This window comes from Ranitomeya variabilis, chromosome 3, assembly GCF_051348905.1.
Source record: "Ranitomeya variabilis isolate aRanVar5 chromosome 3, aRanVar5.hap1, whole genome shotgun sequence".
In the NCBI taxonomy this organism is placed as follows: Eukaryota; Metazoa; Chordata; class Amphibia; order Anura; family Dendrobatidae; genus Ranitomeya; species Ranitomeya variabilis.
This window is the reverse complement of record NC_135234.1, coordinates 431905283-431920706: the sequence shown is the minus strand read 5'-3', so window position 1 is coordinate 431920706 and position 15424 is coordinate 431905283. Positions and strand designations below refer to the sequence as shown.

Here is a 15424-nt window from a genome sequence, read left to right as displayed (position 1 = left end):
ACCATCTTAGAGAAACGGTCACACACCACCCAGATGACAGACATCTTCTGAGAAACAGGAAGATCCGAAATAAAATCCATCGAGATGTGCGTCCAAGGCCTCTTCGGGATAGGCAAGGGCAACAACAATCCACTAGCCCGAGAACAACAAGGCTTGGCCCGAGCACAAACGTCACAAGACTGCACAAAGCCTCGTACATCTCGTGACAGGGAAGGCCACCAGAAGGACCTTGCCACCAAATCCCTGGTACCAAAGATTCCAGGATGACCTGCCAACGCAGAAGAATGAACCTCAGAAATGACTTTACTGGTCCAATCATCAGGAACAAACAGTCTACCAGGTGGGCAACGATCAGGTCTATCCGCCTGAAAATCCTGCAAGGCCCGCCGCAGGTCTGGAGAAACGGCAGACAATATCACTCCATCCTTAAGGATACCTGTAGGTTCAGAATTACCAGGGGAGTCAGGCTCAAAACTCCTAGAAAGGGCATCCGCCTTAACATTCTTAGAACCCGGTAGGTATGACACCACAAAATTAAACCGAGAGAAAAACAACGACCAGCGCGCCTGTCTAGGATTCAGGCGTCTGGCGGACTCAAGATAAATTAAATTTTTGTGGTCGGTCAATACCACCACCTGATGTCTAGCCCCCTCAAGCCAATGACGCCACTCCTCAAAAGCCCACTTCATGGCCAAAAGCTCCCGATTCCCAATATCATAATTCCGCTCGGCGGGCGAAAATTTACGAGAAAAAAAAGCACAAGGTTTCATCACGGAGCAGTCGGAACTTCTTTGCGACAAAACCGCCCCAGCTCCGATTTCAGAAGCGTCGACCTCAACCTGAAAAGGAAGAGCAACATCAGGCTGACGCAACACAGGGGCGGAAGAAAAGCGGCGCTTAAGCTCCCGAAAGGCCTCCACAGCAGCAGGGGACCAATCAGCAACATCAGCACCCTTCTTAGTCAAATCAGTCAATGGTTTAACAACATCAGAAAAACCAGCAATAAATCGACGATAAAAGTTAGCAAAGCCCAAAAATTTCTGAAGACTCTTAAGAGAAGAGGGTTGCGTCCAATCACAAATAGCCCGAACCTTGACAGGATCCATCTCGATGGAAGAGGGGGAAAAAATGTATCCCAAGAAGGAAATTTTTTGAACCCCAAAAACGCACTTAGAACCCTTCACACACAAGGAATTAGACCGCAAAACCTGAAAAACCCTCCTGACCTGCTGGACATGAGAGTCCCAGTCATCCGAAAAAATCAGAATATCATCCAGATACACGATCATAAATTTATCCAAATAATCACGGAAAATGTCATGCATAAAGGACTGAAAGACTGAAGGGGCATTTGTAAGGCCAAAAGGCATCACCAAATACTCAAAGTGGCCCTCGGGCGTATTAAATGCGGTTTTCCACTCATCCCCCTGCTTAATTCGCACCAAATTATACGCCCCACGGAGATCTATCTTAGAGAACCACTTGGCCCCCTTTATGCGAGCAAACAAATCAGTCAGCAGTGGCAACGGATATTGATATTTAACCGTGATTTTATTCAAAAGCCGATAATCAATACACGGCCTCAAAGCGCCATCTTTCTTAGACACAAAGAAAAAACCGGCTCCTAAGGGAGATGACGAAGGACGAATATGTCCCTTTTCCAAGGACTCCTTTATATATTCTCGCATAGCAGCATGTTCAGGCACAGACAGATTAAATAAACGACCCTTAGGGTATTTACTACCCGGAATCAAATCTATGGCACAATCGCACTCCCGGTGCGGAGGTAATGAACCAAGCTTAGGTTCTTCAAAAACGTCACGATAGTCAGACAAGAATTCAGGAATCTCAGAGGGAATAGATGACGAAATGGAAACCAAAGGTACGTCCCCATGCATCCCCTTACATCCCCAGCTTAACACAGACATAGCGTTCCAGTCGAGGACTGGGTTATGAGATTGCAGCCATGGCAATCCAAGCACCAACACATCATGTAGATTATACAGCACAAGAAAGCGAATAATCTCCTGATGATCCGGATTAATTCGCATAGTTACTTGTGTCCAGTATTGTGGTTTATTACTAGTCAATGGGGTGGAGTCAATCCCCTTCAGAGGTATAGGAGTTTCAAGAGGCTCTAAATCATACCCACAGCGTTTGGCAAAGGACCAATCCATAAGACTCAAAGCGGCGCCAGAGTCGACATAGGCATCCGCGGTAATAGATGATAAAGAACAAATCAGGGTCACAGATAGAATAAACTTAGACTGAAAAGTGCCAATTGAAACTGACTTATCAAGCTTCTTAGTACGCTTAGAGCATGCTGATATAACATGAGTTGAATCACCACAATAAAAGCACAACCCATTTTTTCGTCTAAAATTCTGCCGTTCGCTTCTGGACAGAATTCTATCACATTGCATATTCTCTGGCGTCTTCTCAGTAGACACCGCCAAATGGTGCACAGGTTTGCGCTCCCGCAGACGTCTATCGATCTGGATAGCCATTGTCATGGACTCATTCAGACCCGCAGGCACAGGGAACCCCACCATAACATCCTTAACGGCATCAGAGAGACCCTCTCTGAAATTCGCCGCCAGGGCGCACTCATTCCACTGAGTAAGCACAGACCATTTACGGAATTTTTGGCAGTATATTTCAACTTCATCTTGCCCCTGAGATAGGGACATCAAGGCTTTTTCCGCCTGAAGCTCTAAATGAGGTTCCTCATAAAGCAACCCCAAGGCCAGAAAAAACGCATCCACATTGAGCAACGCAGGATCCCCTGGAGCCAATGCAAAAGCCCAATCTTGAGGGTCGCCCCGGAGCAAGGAAATCACAATCCTGACCTGCTGAGCAGGATCTCCAGCAGAGCGAGATTTCAGGGACAAAAACAACTTGCAATTATTTTTGAAATTTTGAAAGCAAGATCTATTCCCCGAGAAAAATTCAGGCAAAGGAATTCTAGGTTCAGATATAGGAACATGAACAACAAAATCTTGTAAATTTTGAACTTTCGTGGTGAGATTATTCAAACCTGCAGCTAAACTCTGAATATCCATTTAAAACAGGTGAACACAGAGCCATTCCAGGATTAGAAGGAGAGAGAGAGAGGAAGGCTGCAATATAGGCAGACTTGCAAGTGATTCAATTGAAAGCACACTCAGAACTGAAGGAAAAAAAAAAAAAAAATTTTCAGCAGACTTCTTTTTTCTCTCCTTTCTCTGCCAATTAATTTAACCCTTTATGGCCGGTCAAACTGTTATGGTTCTCAATGGCAAGAGAACATAGCCCAGCATACATAGGAACTAGCTCTTGGAAGGATGGAAACTTAAACTGACCATGAACTAAACCTGCCGCACAACTAACAGTAGCCGGGTAGCGTAGCCTGCGTTTTATCCCTAGACGCCCAGCGCCGGCCGGAGGACTAACTAATCCTGGCAGAGGAAAATATAGTCCTGGCTCACCTCTAGAGAAATTTCCCCGAAAGGCAGACAGAGGCCCCCACATATATTGGCGGTGATTTAAGATGAAAATGACAAACGTAGTATGAAAATAGGTTTAGCAAAATCGAGGTCCGCTTACTAGATAGCTGGAAGACAGAAAGGGTACTTTCATGGTCAGCTGAAAACCCTATCAATACACCATCCTGAAATTACTTTAAGACTCTAGTATTAACTCATAACATCAGAGTGGCAATTTCAGATCACAAGAGCTTTCCAGACACAGAAACGAAACTGCAGCTGTGAACTGGAACAAAATGCAAAAAACAAACAAGGACAAAAGTCCGACTTAGCTGGAAGTTGTCTGGTAGCAGGAACATGCACAGAAAGGCTTCTGATTACAATGTTGACCGGCATGGAAGTGACAGAGGAGCAAGGTTAAATAGCGACTCCCACATCCTGATGGGAACAGGTGAACAGAGGGGATGATGCACACAAGTACAATTCCACCAGTGGCCACCGGGGGAGCCCAAAATCCAATTTCACAACAGAGTGGTCATCGGGCCAACCAAATCCAGAGACACCCTCCTGAAAAGCTCTTTAATGATGGGCAGAGTTACTAATGGGGCTTTGGGGCTCCGCCCCGCCTTCCCCACTCTCTGACAGTTGTTGCACAAACGGCTGTAGCCAACCATATCAACCCCCATCCTTGGCAAATAGAAATGCTGGGCTAGCCTGGCCTTGGTCTTAGTGATCCCTAGATGTCCAGCCATCTGAAAATCGTGCGTAATCCGCAACAACTCCGCCCTAAATGCATAGGGTACCACTAATTGTTGTTCTCTAAGCCACGCCTTCGGTCAACCTCACTCGATTGTTACCCGGTACAGCTGTCCTTGGTTCCAGGCCACCCGCTCAAGGTTTCAGACTGGGGGAGGGTGTGCCGCCTTCTCCTTAAAAGCTTTCAGGCTGTCGTCGGTTTCCAACGCCGCCTGAAACTCATGATTGGATGTGGCCAGACTGCCACATCTTCAGTCAGTTACCTGGGATCTGTCTCCTGGCCTCCATCTGACTTTGCAGCCACATGGTCTGAAGGGGTGAAATCGTCAGATCCCCGAGGGGCCCCTGGGGCCCTGGCGCTACCGCTGCGTGTGACAGCAGCCACGGCCAGTGCAACTAGGGGTAATGCCCGCTTCTCTTCTGCTTACGACCAAGTCCCCGGTCCAGACTGACTAGCTCGCTAACATCCCGGTTGTGGAGGAACCCTGCAATGAGGCCTAACCTGGGAGCCCTATCTCTCTTGGGACTGCCCCACCCCTCAATTGCATTCTTCCCTTCCACAGCAGTCTGCCCCCTGTCGGTCCCCTCTGTGACAACCTCACAGAACAAATTGTTCCAGCATGCCTGCTGGCTTCACTCTAAGGCATTTTCACAGCTTGCTTGATTGATCTCCTCTCCTCCGAGGGGAGAGTGACACAGTACAACACCCATACCCACATCACAATCAGTAGGCATGTTAATCACATTGACATCAACAGGGTTGACATTACATTGTTGTTTGGAGGATCAGGCCTTGGGGGTTCAGCGGCTACATTCTGGGATACTAGCGGCCCAAGTCTGACATCAGTATTACATCAGTGGGATCACGTGGTAAGGTTTCCCCACTTGTATGAACGTGACGTTTTGCATCCCCTGGGGACACGTAAGGTCAGATTGGTACAGTTTTTACACAGACACCCCCCTCTCCACACTGTCCCAGGTAGGCATGGGGAGTGAGAGGATGTGGCTCTTGCAGTCACTGCCGTGGTAGCACACTCACCCACAACCCTTACAGCCCCTTTCACTAGCCCTAGTGAAACAGAACCTTATCTGTCCAGTAGAACTGCCACCAGTTCCTCGTTCGATATAAGCCCGTTCCGTTAACAGGTATTATATCGGGCCAGAAACCAACCCCGGTAGCATGGACAAGTAAACTGAGAAATGGACATGTAGATTCGTGGATCGAGATAAAAGAGCAGCCTAAGGTTAAATTATGTATTTATTCGCCTTAAGCGCACACTAGACATTGTACTATAACACAATGGTTATACATATACATTGGTCAGATATGCAAATACAGATAGTGGTAGGACAAAAAATATAAGAATATATGGGTCAGTTACCAGTAGCTGAAAGGCCTGGTTTGTGGGGGAAGGGCTTTCACATGGAAGGGTTGTGGTCTCCTCTGTTGTTTGACTTTTCTTCACACGATACGTCGTTGCGACCTCCCCGGAGAAATAGCACTAGGCCTTGCTTTAAACGAGCATTTAACCCCTTTGTATCACTCCCCTCCTGACCTCTGGGTTAAATCCCCTCCCCTGGAGGTTTGTAGTAAAATCTCCCAAAACCTATTAAAGATCATAACTCCTTTCTTTCCTAGGGTGGCAGTTCTGGTCTGGGGATCTCGAAAATATTCACGATTTATGGCTAGGACGTGAAGCATCCCCATAACTACTTATGGAAGCATAGCTGACTTAACAAAGCAATTGCGACCACTTGGTATCCACATGACAAGCGAGCCTTTTGTTCTGCTCTGCACTGGTAAAGGTGTGAGATCTGTCACTCACAGCCCTTTGACTCTGGACCCACTCTGCTGCTGCTTGGTATTCTGTTACAACTGCACACTGAAGGGTTTTTATAATGCCATACCAAATGGGATACAAATGATTGTCATGAAATTATATGTCCAATATTCTTCACAGCTCTCATAACAGTTAATAACACGTATGAGTATCAGCCTAGGTACCCATTAAATCATTGCAAACTGCTTAGGTTTTGCCACAGTTTTGCTGCAGTCATGGCAATAAACTATGATTTGACCTCATCAAATAGATCTTCAAGGTGTGTGTACACCACCCGATTTGGGACACTAAATTACTATAATCAGCTACTTGTTTGCCGACTGGCAGTCATTTAATTACCTTTTTAGACAGACAGACTGACCACATTCATTGTATGTGCAGAAGGATTAATACTAAATCGTTCTGTGTACAGCACATTTTCTGATTGCAGAGGATGATGGGCTGCTGAGATCGATTATCTTTCAAGCAAATAAAAGATCATTTAACCTGCCGAATAATTTTGAATGATCGTAAGGGGAAGGGCAGTCTGTTTCCACTGAAAAATTTTGAGGAAAGGCGCATTTATAGAAACACTCATTTCCAAAAACCATGCAGCGTAAATGCACCTTTACTTTGCAACAAAAGTAATTATCTACTTCTTGACAGCCTCATAGTTCTGTGTAATCAGATGCTACTGCCAATCTAATGGGGAAATTGTGACTAGCCCCTTCCTCAGGCTTCGTGCCACCTATGTTCTAGCTTACTAACCTTTGTCCTGCAGCTAGAGCTGGCAGAATGCATAGGCCATTGATAACAAGCTCAATGCACCACTCCTGCCATATTGTATAGTAATATTTGCAGATTAAGAACCTGGTAGACTGCCACGGTACATTTTGTCTCTTTATTTTCCTTGTCGTCTCAGGTTGGGAAGGAGTCATTGTCTAGGTTCTTCCAATATACCGGCAGCTTTAACAAGGTTATTAACCCTTTGCAAAAATCTTGAGATTTAGCACACCGTTCATCAGACTACGCTGGCTTATTCAAAGGCAATAAAGTATAGAGACAGATGAGATTAGAGAATACACCTGATACATAGCTTATGAGTCTGGCACATTCATGAGGGGAACGCTCTCTCAGCCCTTATTAACACAGCTTATTCCCCTCACTCATTTAGGTGGTGAATAATGGCTAGCTGCTGTTTTTCTGCATCAATCACTGTGAGAAGGATAGCAGAAGCACTACTCATATATACACCAACCTGCTAAAATATTCTAATCAGTAAAAGTATCCAAATGACACAATATTTATTTGCCATTTTGGCTGATAGAACATATAGGACAGTATAGTTCAGATAGGACAGATTTTATTTAAAGGGAACCTGTTAGCAGGTTTTTGTTACCTCATCTAAGAACAGCACGGTGTAAGCAAAGAGAAGCTGAATCCAACGATGTATCACTTAGATTACTGGGTGCAGCAGTTGTGACACAATCAGAGTTTTTAGATTTAGTAATGCAGCAGAGCTGAGGAAGCTAACTCCGCCCATGCCCGGCTCACAATGCACATAACTGTAGAGCCTGGGGTGCTTATCACAAAAGGCTCGGAGTCAGACTTGCCAGCACCAGACAAGCTAGTCACAGCAATGTTAATCAGTCTAAATAAACAACACCACTTTAAAGTTCAGTGTTTTAACCCCTACCACATGCTGTCCTCAGATTACATTGCAAAAACCTGCTGACAGATTCCCTTTAAAGTTTTAAACCTATTGTAATTGCAATATTAATAAACGGGTATACAAATAAATGTTGCGCACAGAGTATACTTACAGGTCGAATACAAGAAAGAAGAATGTGTGGGACTCGTAACTGTCTTTTAGCTGGACTGTAAGAAAGAAATAGAAAATAATGTGTTTAATACATTTATTTGTAGTTTATTATTTTCTACGAATAACATATATTTTTTGCTTCATATATTTGTATTTAAATATTTGTCCAAAATTCTCTACTGAATAATTCCATAATAAATCTGCTTTGGAGTAATTTGTTACAGGAATCAAAATTCTGTGTTTTCTTTTACACTGCCACACGCTGGAACAGTCAGCAGAATGTGAGAAATTAAAGGAGTTGTCCACTACTCGGACAACCCCTTCTGAATCCCGATGTTTTCACCCCCAGTAAAATATTAACACCTATACCGACCTCTGGCACCAGCATCGTTCCAGTGGAGACAACACTGGTTCTCCCAGGGATCACGTAACATTATTATGTCACGCAATCCCTGTGGCCAATCAGCACTGGCTTCTCTCTCCTCTCCTATGGACATAATTCATATCTGGAGCCTGGAGGAAGTAAGAGTTGTGGCTGCTCTCTCACTTCTTATGGACGTATTGATTTATCTGAAGGAGGTGAGCGTGAAGCCAGTGCTGGGATCACGTGGCATAATAATGTCATACGATCCCCGGGAAAGCCAATGCTGGCACCAGAGCTGAGTACAGGTGTAAATATTATACAAAGGAGAAACATAGGAATTTAGAAGGTCCGAGTAGTGGACAATCCCTTTAAATGAGAGCTCTATTAATGGTGCAGCATAGAAACACTATATTCAAAGATAAGACTCTTTATGTACCTTCCCTATTACTGCTCTATCTCTTAGAGCTGGAAAGCTGAACCCCTTCACCAGTGGCGTAACTACAAAGTTATGGGCCCCGGTGCGAACTTCCAAATGGGGCCCCCCCACCTTCCCCTAGATACGCCTCGGACTGTTGCAGGAATCTCCTGCACTGCAACATGGTGTTGGGTGCCAGCACAGCCCGCACAGTGGTATATCCAGCACAGCCCGCACAGTGGTATATCCAGCACAGCCCGCACAGTGGTATATAGAGCACAGCCCGCACAGTGGTATATAGAGCACAGCCCGCACAGTGGTATATAGAGCAAGGCCCGCACAGTGGTATATCCAGCACAGCCCACACAGTGGTATATACAGCACAGCCCACACAGGGGTATATAGAGCACAGCCAACACAGTGGTATATCCAGCACAGCCAACACAGGGATATATAGAGCACAGCCCGCACAGGGGTATATAGAGCACAGCCCGCACAGGGATATATACAGCACAGCCCGCACAGGGATATATACAGCACAGCCCGCACAGGGGTATATAGAGCACAGCCCGCACAGGGGTATATAGAGCACAGCCCGCACAGGGATATATAGAGCACAGCCCTCACAGGGATATATAGAGCACAGCCCGCACAGGGATATATACAGCACAGCCCGCACAGGGATATATACAGCACAGCCCGCACAGGGATATATACAGCACAGCCCGCACAGGGATATATACAGCACAGCCCGCACAGGGATATATACAGCACAGCCCGCACAGGGACATATACAGCACAGCCCGCACAGGGATATATACAGCACAGCCCGCACAGGGATATATACAGCACAGCCCGCACAGGGATTTATACAGCACAGCCCGCACAGGGGTATATAGAGCACAGCCCACATCTCATCCCCCCCCCCCCCCCGATAATGGCCCCACAGTCCAGTTAAAAAGAAAAAAAAAAAAACTCTCCTCACCTTTCCTTTTGCCCGCGCTGCTCCCGGTGGCTGCAGTCTGCCCAGGACGCAGCAGGTGCGCGATGATATGACGTCATCGCGCATCCGCAGTGTACTGTCAGAGGCAGAGCGGGGAATGATGGGAGAGGGAGCGTCAGGTGACGCTCTCTCCTCCATCATTGCATTGAACTGTACCGGTGTCATAGACGCCGGTATAGTTAAATGCGGCAGCGGCGGCACTGGCGGGGGGCTGGGGGGAACAGTGCAGCGGGCGGCCCACTACTGGCACCGGCTCTTCTGGCATTTGCCAGAAGTGCCCGATGGCCAGTCCGGCCCCGCAGGTCAGGGGCCGGCCCTGGGCCCCTGACCTGCGGGGCCCGGTCGCAATGGCGACCGCTGCGACCGCGGTAGTTACGCCCTTGCCCTTCACCTCCTGGAGGCTATAATATTCCTTAATTAACTTTAATGCAAAGCAGCTGCCTTAAAGCACACAAATCTTAGCAATGTATCTGGAAGGAAGTTCCTCCAATTTGTCCCTGGAAACTTTTCAAAATTAAAAAAAAAAAGCTACAACATGTAAGAAAAAAAGAAACATTTTCCTCATTTAAAAGCTCTACATAATGAAAATAAAATTGAAGGGAATCTGCTGGTTTTTGCTATGTAACCTGACAGCAGAACCATAAAGGGGCAGAGACCCTGATTCCAGCAATGTATACCTTAGTTTACTAGGTTCAGCAGTGGTGATAGAATCAAAGTTTTATCTACTACAGATCTGGCAGAGCTCAGAATGCTGAGCCCTGTGTATTCCCTGTGTATATCACCCATTGGCAGAATTCTGTGTACATTGTATGTTGACAGAAAGCCGCTAATCAGTGTTGAGGTCGGGGTTGGACCAAGAGGCACATGACACCTAGTGAAGTGATAATCTCCAGCTAATAAAAAAGCTGATTGTATTAAAACAGCAAAATACCGCCCACTACGTAATACATCACTGGAATCAGGGTCTCTGCCCCTCCATCGTGCTGCTCTCAGATTACATAGCAATATGATGCTGACAGATTCCCTTTAAAAGGATTATCTTAACATGATAAATGGGTAACATTGCAAAATGCTTAGTCATTTAAAATGATCTCTGTTCTTTAGAATGGAGGGATTTCTAATGCTATAGTTTACTGCTCATTTCCTGGGTTATCAGTCATCACTGCAGTCTGTAAGTGGCGGCCATTCACCAAAGCAGGGAGCACAATAGTTTCAGGCCCATTGCCATACAACTTGCAAGCGCTACTCTGACCCTGGCCAGATCACTTGGTCCAGCTATCTTCAGTGTTCCTATGTTCTACCAATGCTGCGGAGGAATGGCTGCTTTTATTAGCTGCCTGGCAGAGCGCACAGTTCGGGCTACTGGCTCGACTGCCATCACAAACTTTCAGTTTTCAGGAACAAACAGGAAAGAATGATGCAAGGCAGTGGGGTGCTCCAAAAAGTAATCTTAAAAACAGTTAAAGACATGAGACATTAAGCCTTAGCTTAGTACAAAACTAGGGCACATTGACATCAAAATGAGAACCCAACCTGGTACTCCTCTATATCAGCCATCTCAGCCGATGCTGCCATGCACAGGAGGCTTCTCCAGCTGAGCTCTCTTGTGTTCTTCATCAGATTGCCACCAACTGACATGTCGGCAGGCGGCTTATCTCCAAGAATTTGTCAAAAATTGGACATGCCCAATTGTCATCTCACCTGACGATCAGTCAACTGTCAGCGGAACCTGTCGATATCAGCGAGTTCTGCCGTCATCAGTGTAATGTATATAGGAGCCTTTAGGCTTTGCAAATTCTGCCTGGCCATTTTTGACAGTCTCAAATTCATTTGTATACACCTGCTCTCTTTAAGTTTAGCTTTACTTGGCACACATTAGGCTAGCTTCACATTTATACAGGGCTCTGCGCTGAACACTGCGTCACTTTTGTGTCCGCCTAAAAATGAAAAATTCTGCTGAAACTGAGGTCAAAGTGAGTCCAAAATGACTCCGTTTTCCCCATTATGCTGAGTTAGTCAGTGAGAGTTCTGTCTGAGTCCTGCTTTTTTATGGATTTAGACCAAACACCAACCCAAAGTGCTCAGCGCACAGCACAGGATAAATGTGAACTAGAACTTACATGTACATGCTCTGAATAAAACTAACGCTAGAACATCACCAATTTCTATTCTCTATTGCTCTAAATAAAGCATTAGCGTTCCTTGAAACATAAATCAATGTCTTTAAAATAAACTAAAGCAACTAAAGACACAGCCTCTCCTGCTGCACTCTCTTACGGTGGCTTCCACCTTTCTCACACACCCCGCCCCAGCAGCAAGCATGGTGGAGGAGTTGGTTTTCTCCTGTCAGATAACTGCTCCTTCACCCCAATCCCACTGCCACACTCTGTTACCCTCCCTTCCTTTGAGGTGCACTCTGTGCGCATCTACTCCCCCTCCAACCTCCAACTGGCTGTCATTTACCGCCCCCCAGGGCCAGCCGCCATCTTCTTTGACCACTTCACCACCTGGCTACTTCATTTCCTTTCTGCAGACATCCCCACTATCATCATGGGCGATTTCAACATCCCCATTGACACTTCCCTCTCAGCTGCCACTAAACTTCTATCTCTCTCTTCCTCCTTCGGCCTCACTCAATGGTCTTCTGCAGCCACTCACAAAGATGGTCACACACTGGACCTCATCTTCACCCGCCTCTGCTCCCTATCCAACCTCTCTAACTCACCTCTTCCTCTCTCTGACCACAACCTTCTCACATTCTCATCTCTCTCCACTCCATGTCTAGAGTCCCCACCCCACAAACTTTCACACCCTCACAGAAATCTTAAACATCTTGACCTACATTCATTCTCTGAATCCCTCCTCCCTCTCACAGACATAAGTTCCATACACAATGTGGATGACGCTGCCGCTCTATATAACACAACAATAGCTGTAGCTTTGGAATCTGCTGCCCCACTTACACATACCAAAGCTCGCAAAATCGACAGACAGCCCTGGCACACCAGCCTGACCAAAGAACTGAGGCGAGCTTCCAGGGCTGCTGAGCGCAGATGGAAAAGATCCCACTCCAACGACCACTTAATCGCATTCAAACAGTCCCTCACTACTTTCAAGACCGCACTCGCCACAGCTAAACAAACCTACTTCTCATCTCTCATATCCTCCCTGTCTCACAACCCTAAACAGTTATTCAACACCTTCAATTCTCTCCTCCGTCCCCCAGCACCTCCTCCCTCCTCACTTATCTCTGCTGAAGACTTTGCCTCATTCTTCAAGCAGAAGATTGATAACATCAGAGACAGTTTTGGTCAACAAGCCCCAGAGCCCTTCCTCCCAACTTCCCTACCCTCCACCTCGAAAACCAACTACTCCACCATTACAGAAGATCAACTCGCCACTCTACTCTCAAGATCGCATCTCACCACCTGTGCACTTGACCCGCTCCCATCCCACCTCATCCCAAACCTCACCACAATCTTCATCCCAACCCTAACCCATCTCTTCAACCTATCACTAACAACTGGTGTTTTCCCCTCAAGCTTTAAACATGCCTCCATCACACCTATCCTCAAAAAGCCCTCTCTTGACCCATCCTCTGTATCTAGCTATCGCCCTATATCACTTCTCCCCTATGCCTCAAAACTACTGGAACAACACGTCTACCTTGAACTGTCCTCCCATCTCTCTTCTTGCTCCCTCTTTGACCGCTTACAATCTGGCTTCCGGTCACACCATTCCACTGAAACTGCGCTAACTAAGGTCACCAATGACCTCTTAACCGCCAAGAGCAAGCGACACTACTCTGTTCTCCTCCTCCTCGACCTGTCGGCTGCCTTTGACACAGTGGACCATTCCCTATTATTACAGACCCTCTCATCCCTTGGCATCACAGACTTGGCCCTATCCTGGATCTCATCATACCTAACAGACCGGACATTCAGCGTCTCCCACTCACACACCACCTCCTCACCTCGCCCCCTATCTGTCGGAGTCCCACAAGGTTCAGTCCTTGGGCCCCTGCTCTTCTCCATTTACACCTTTGGCCTTGGACAGCTCATAGAATCTCATGGCTTTCAGTATCACCTCTATGCTGATGACACACAGATCTACATCTCTGGACCAGATATCACCTCCCTACTAACCAGAATCCCTCAATGTCTGTCCACTATTTCATCCTTCTTCTCCGCTAAATTTCTGAAACTTAACATGGACAAAACAGAATTCATCATCTTTCCCCCATCTCACGTGACCCCCCCAACAAACCTATCCATTACAGTAAATGGCTGCCCACTCTCCCCAGTCCCACAAGCTCGCTGCCTCGGGGTTATCCTTGATGCTGATCTCTCCTTCAAACCACATATCCAAGCCCTTTCCACTTCCTGCTGACTTCAACTCAAAAATATTGCACGAATCCGTTCATTCCTCAACCAAGAATCTGCAAAAACCCTAGTCCATGCCCTCATCATCTCTCGCCTTGACTACTGCAACCTCCTGCTCTGTGGCCTCCCCTCAAACACTCTCGCACCCCTCCAATCTATTCTAAACTCTGCTGCCCGACTAATCCACCTGTCCCCCCGCTATTCTCCGGCCTCTCCCCTCTGTCAATCCCTTCACTGGCTCCCCATTGCCCAGAGACTCCAGTACAAAACCCTAACCATGACGTACAAAGCCATCCACAACCTGTCTCCTCCTTACATCTGTGACCTCATCTCCCGGTACTTTCCTACACGCAACCTCCGATCCTCACAAGATCTCCTTCTCTACTCCCCTCTTATCTCCTCTTCCCACAATCGTATACAAGATTTCTCTCGCGTATCACCCCTACTCTGGAACCCTCTACCACAACACATCAGACTCTCGCCCACCATCGAAACCTTCAAAAAGAATCTGAAGACTCACCTCTTCCGACAAGCCTACAACCTGCAGTAACCACCGATCGACCAAACCGCTGCATGACCAGCTCTATCCTCGCCTACTGTATTCTCACCCATCCCTTGTAGATTGTGAGCCTTCGTGGGCAGGGTCCTCTCTCCTACTGTACCAGTTATGACTTGTATTGTTCAAGATTATTGTACTTGTTTTTATTATGTATACCCCTCCTCACTTGTAAAGCGCCATGGAATAAATGGCGCTATAACAATAAATAAATAAATAAATAAAAATAAAGGGGGTTTTCCATCTCCAGACTTGTGACTTTCATTACTGCTGAAATTTTTACAAAACTAAATTGTTAAGAGCAAATGCTGCTTGGATATACAGTAAGATGGAAAGTTGGGCAACACAACCTCCGCAGGGAAGATAATTCTTATAAATTTGTTCTATATTGCACAAGGAAATGACATACCGGTATGTAGTTGTTTAATACATTTTTGCAATAAGACATTTTCCTTTAGTTTTTTTTTGGTTCAGTTGCATCACTTTTATATTTATATACTGTGTGAATGAAGGTCACATATTGCTATGTCCAGATAAGATAAAAATTAAAACTACATGTTGTGTGTTTTTTCTATCAAATAGTTTTTATTGCATAAAAGCACCAACACATAAAAAATATTATATAAATGTGGCATTGCTGTAATCGTATTGACCCAAAGAATAAAGCTGTCTTATCAATTTTATCACATGTGTAACGGAATAAAAAAAATACGCCCCAAATTCCTGAATTGCTGTTTTTTGTTCATTCTGTCCCCCAAAATCGGAATAGAAAGCGATAAAAAAAGTCACGTGCCCGAAAATGGTACCAATAAAAACATTAACTCGTCGCACAAAAAAGAAGC

At 46.0% G+C, this 15424-nt stretch overlaps 1 protein-coding gene across 4 annotated transcripts in view; it reads right to left on the bottom strand.

Moving 5' to 3' along the window:
- The window catches only part of PHKG1 (phosphorylase kinase catalytic subunit gamma 1), a 104956-nt gene that overhangs the window by 57071 nt on the left and 32461 nt on the right, over nt 1-15424 (bottom strand). For all 4 annotated transcript variants that reach the window (XM_077296414.1, XM_077296413.1, XM_077296411.1 and 1 more), the window contains exon 4: nt 7864-7918. In XM_077296414.1, the coding sequence (XP_077152529.1) occupies nt 7864-7918 (55 nt within the window). The remainder of the gene's footprint in view (nt 1-7863; nt 7919-15424) is intronic.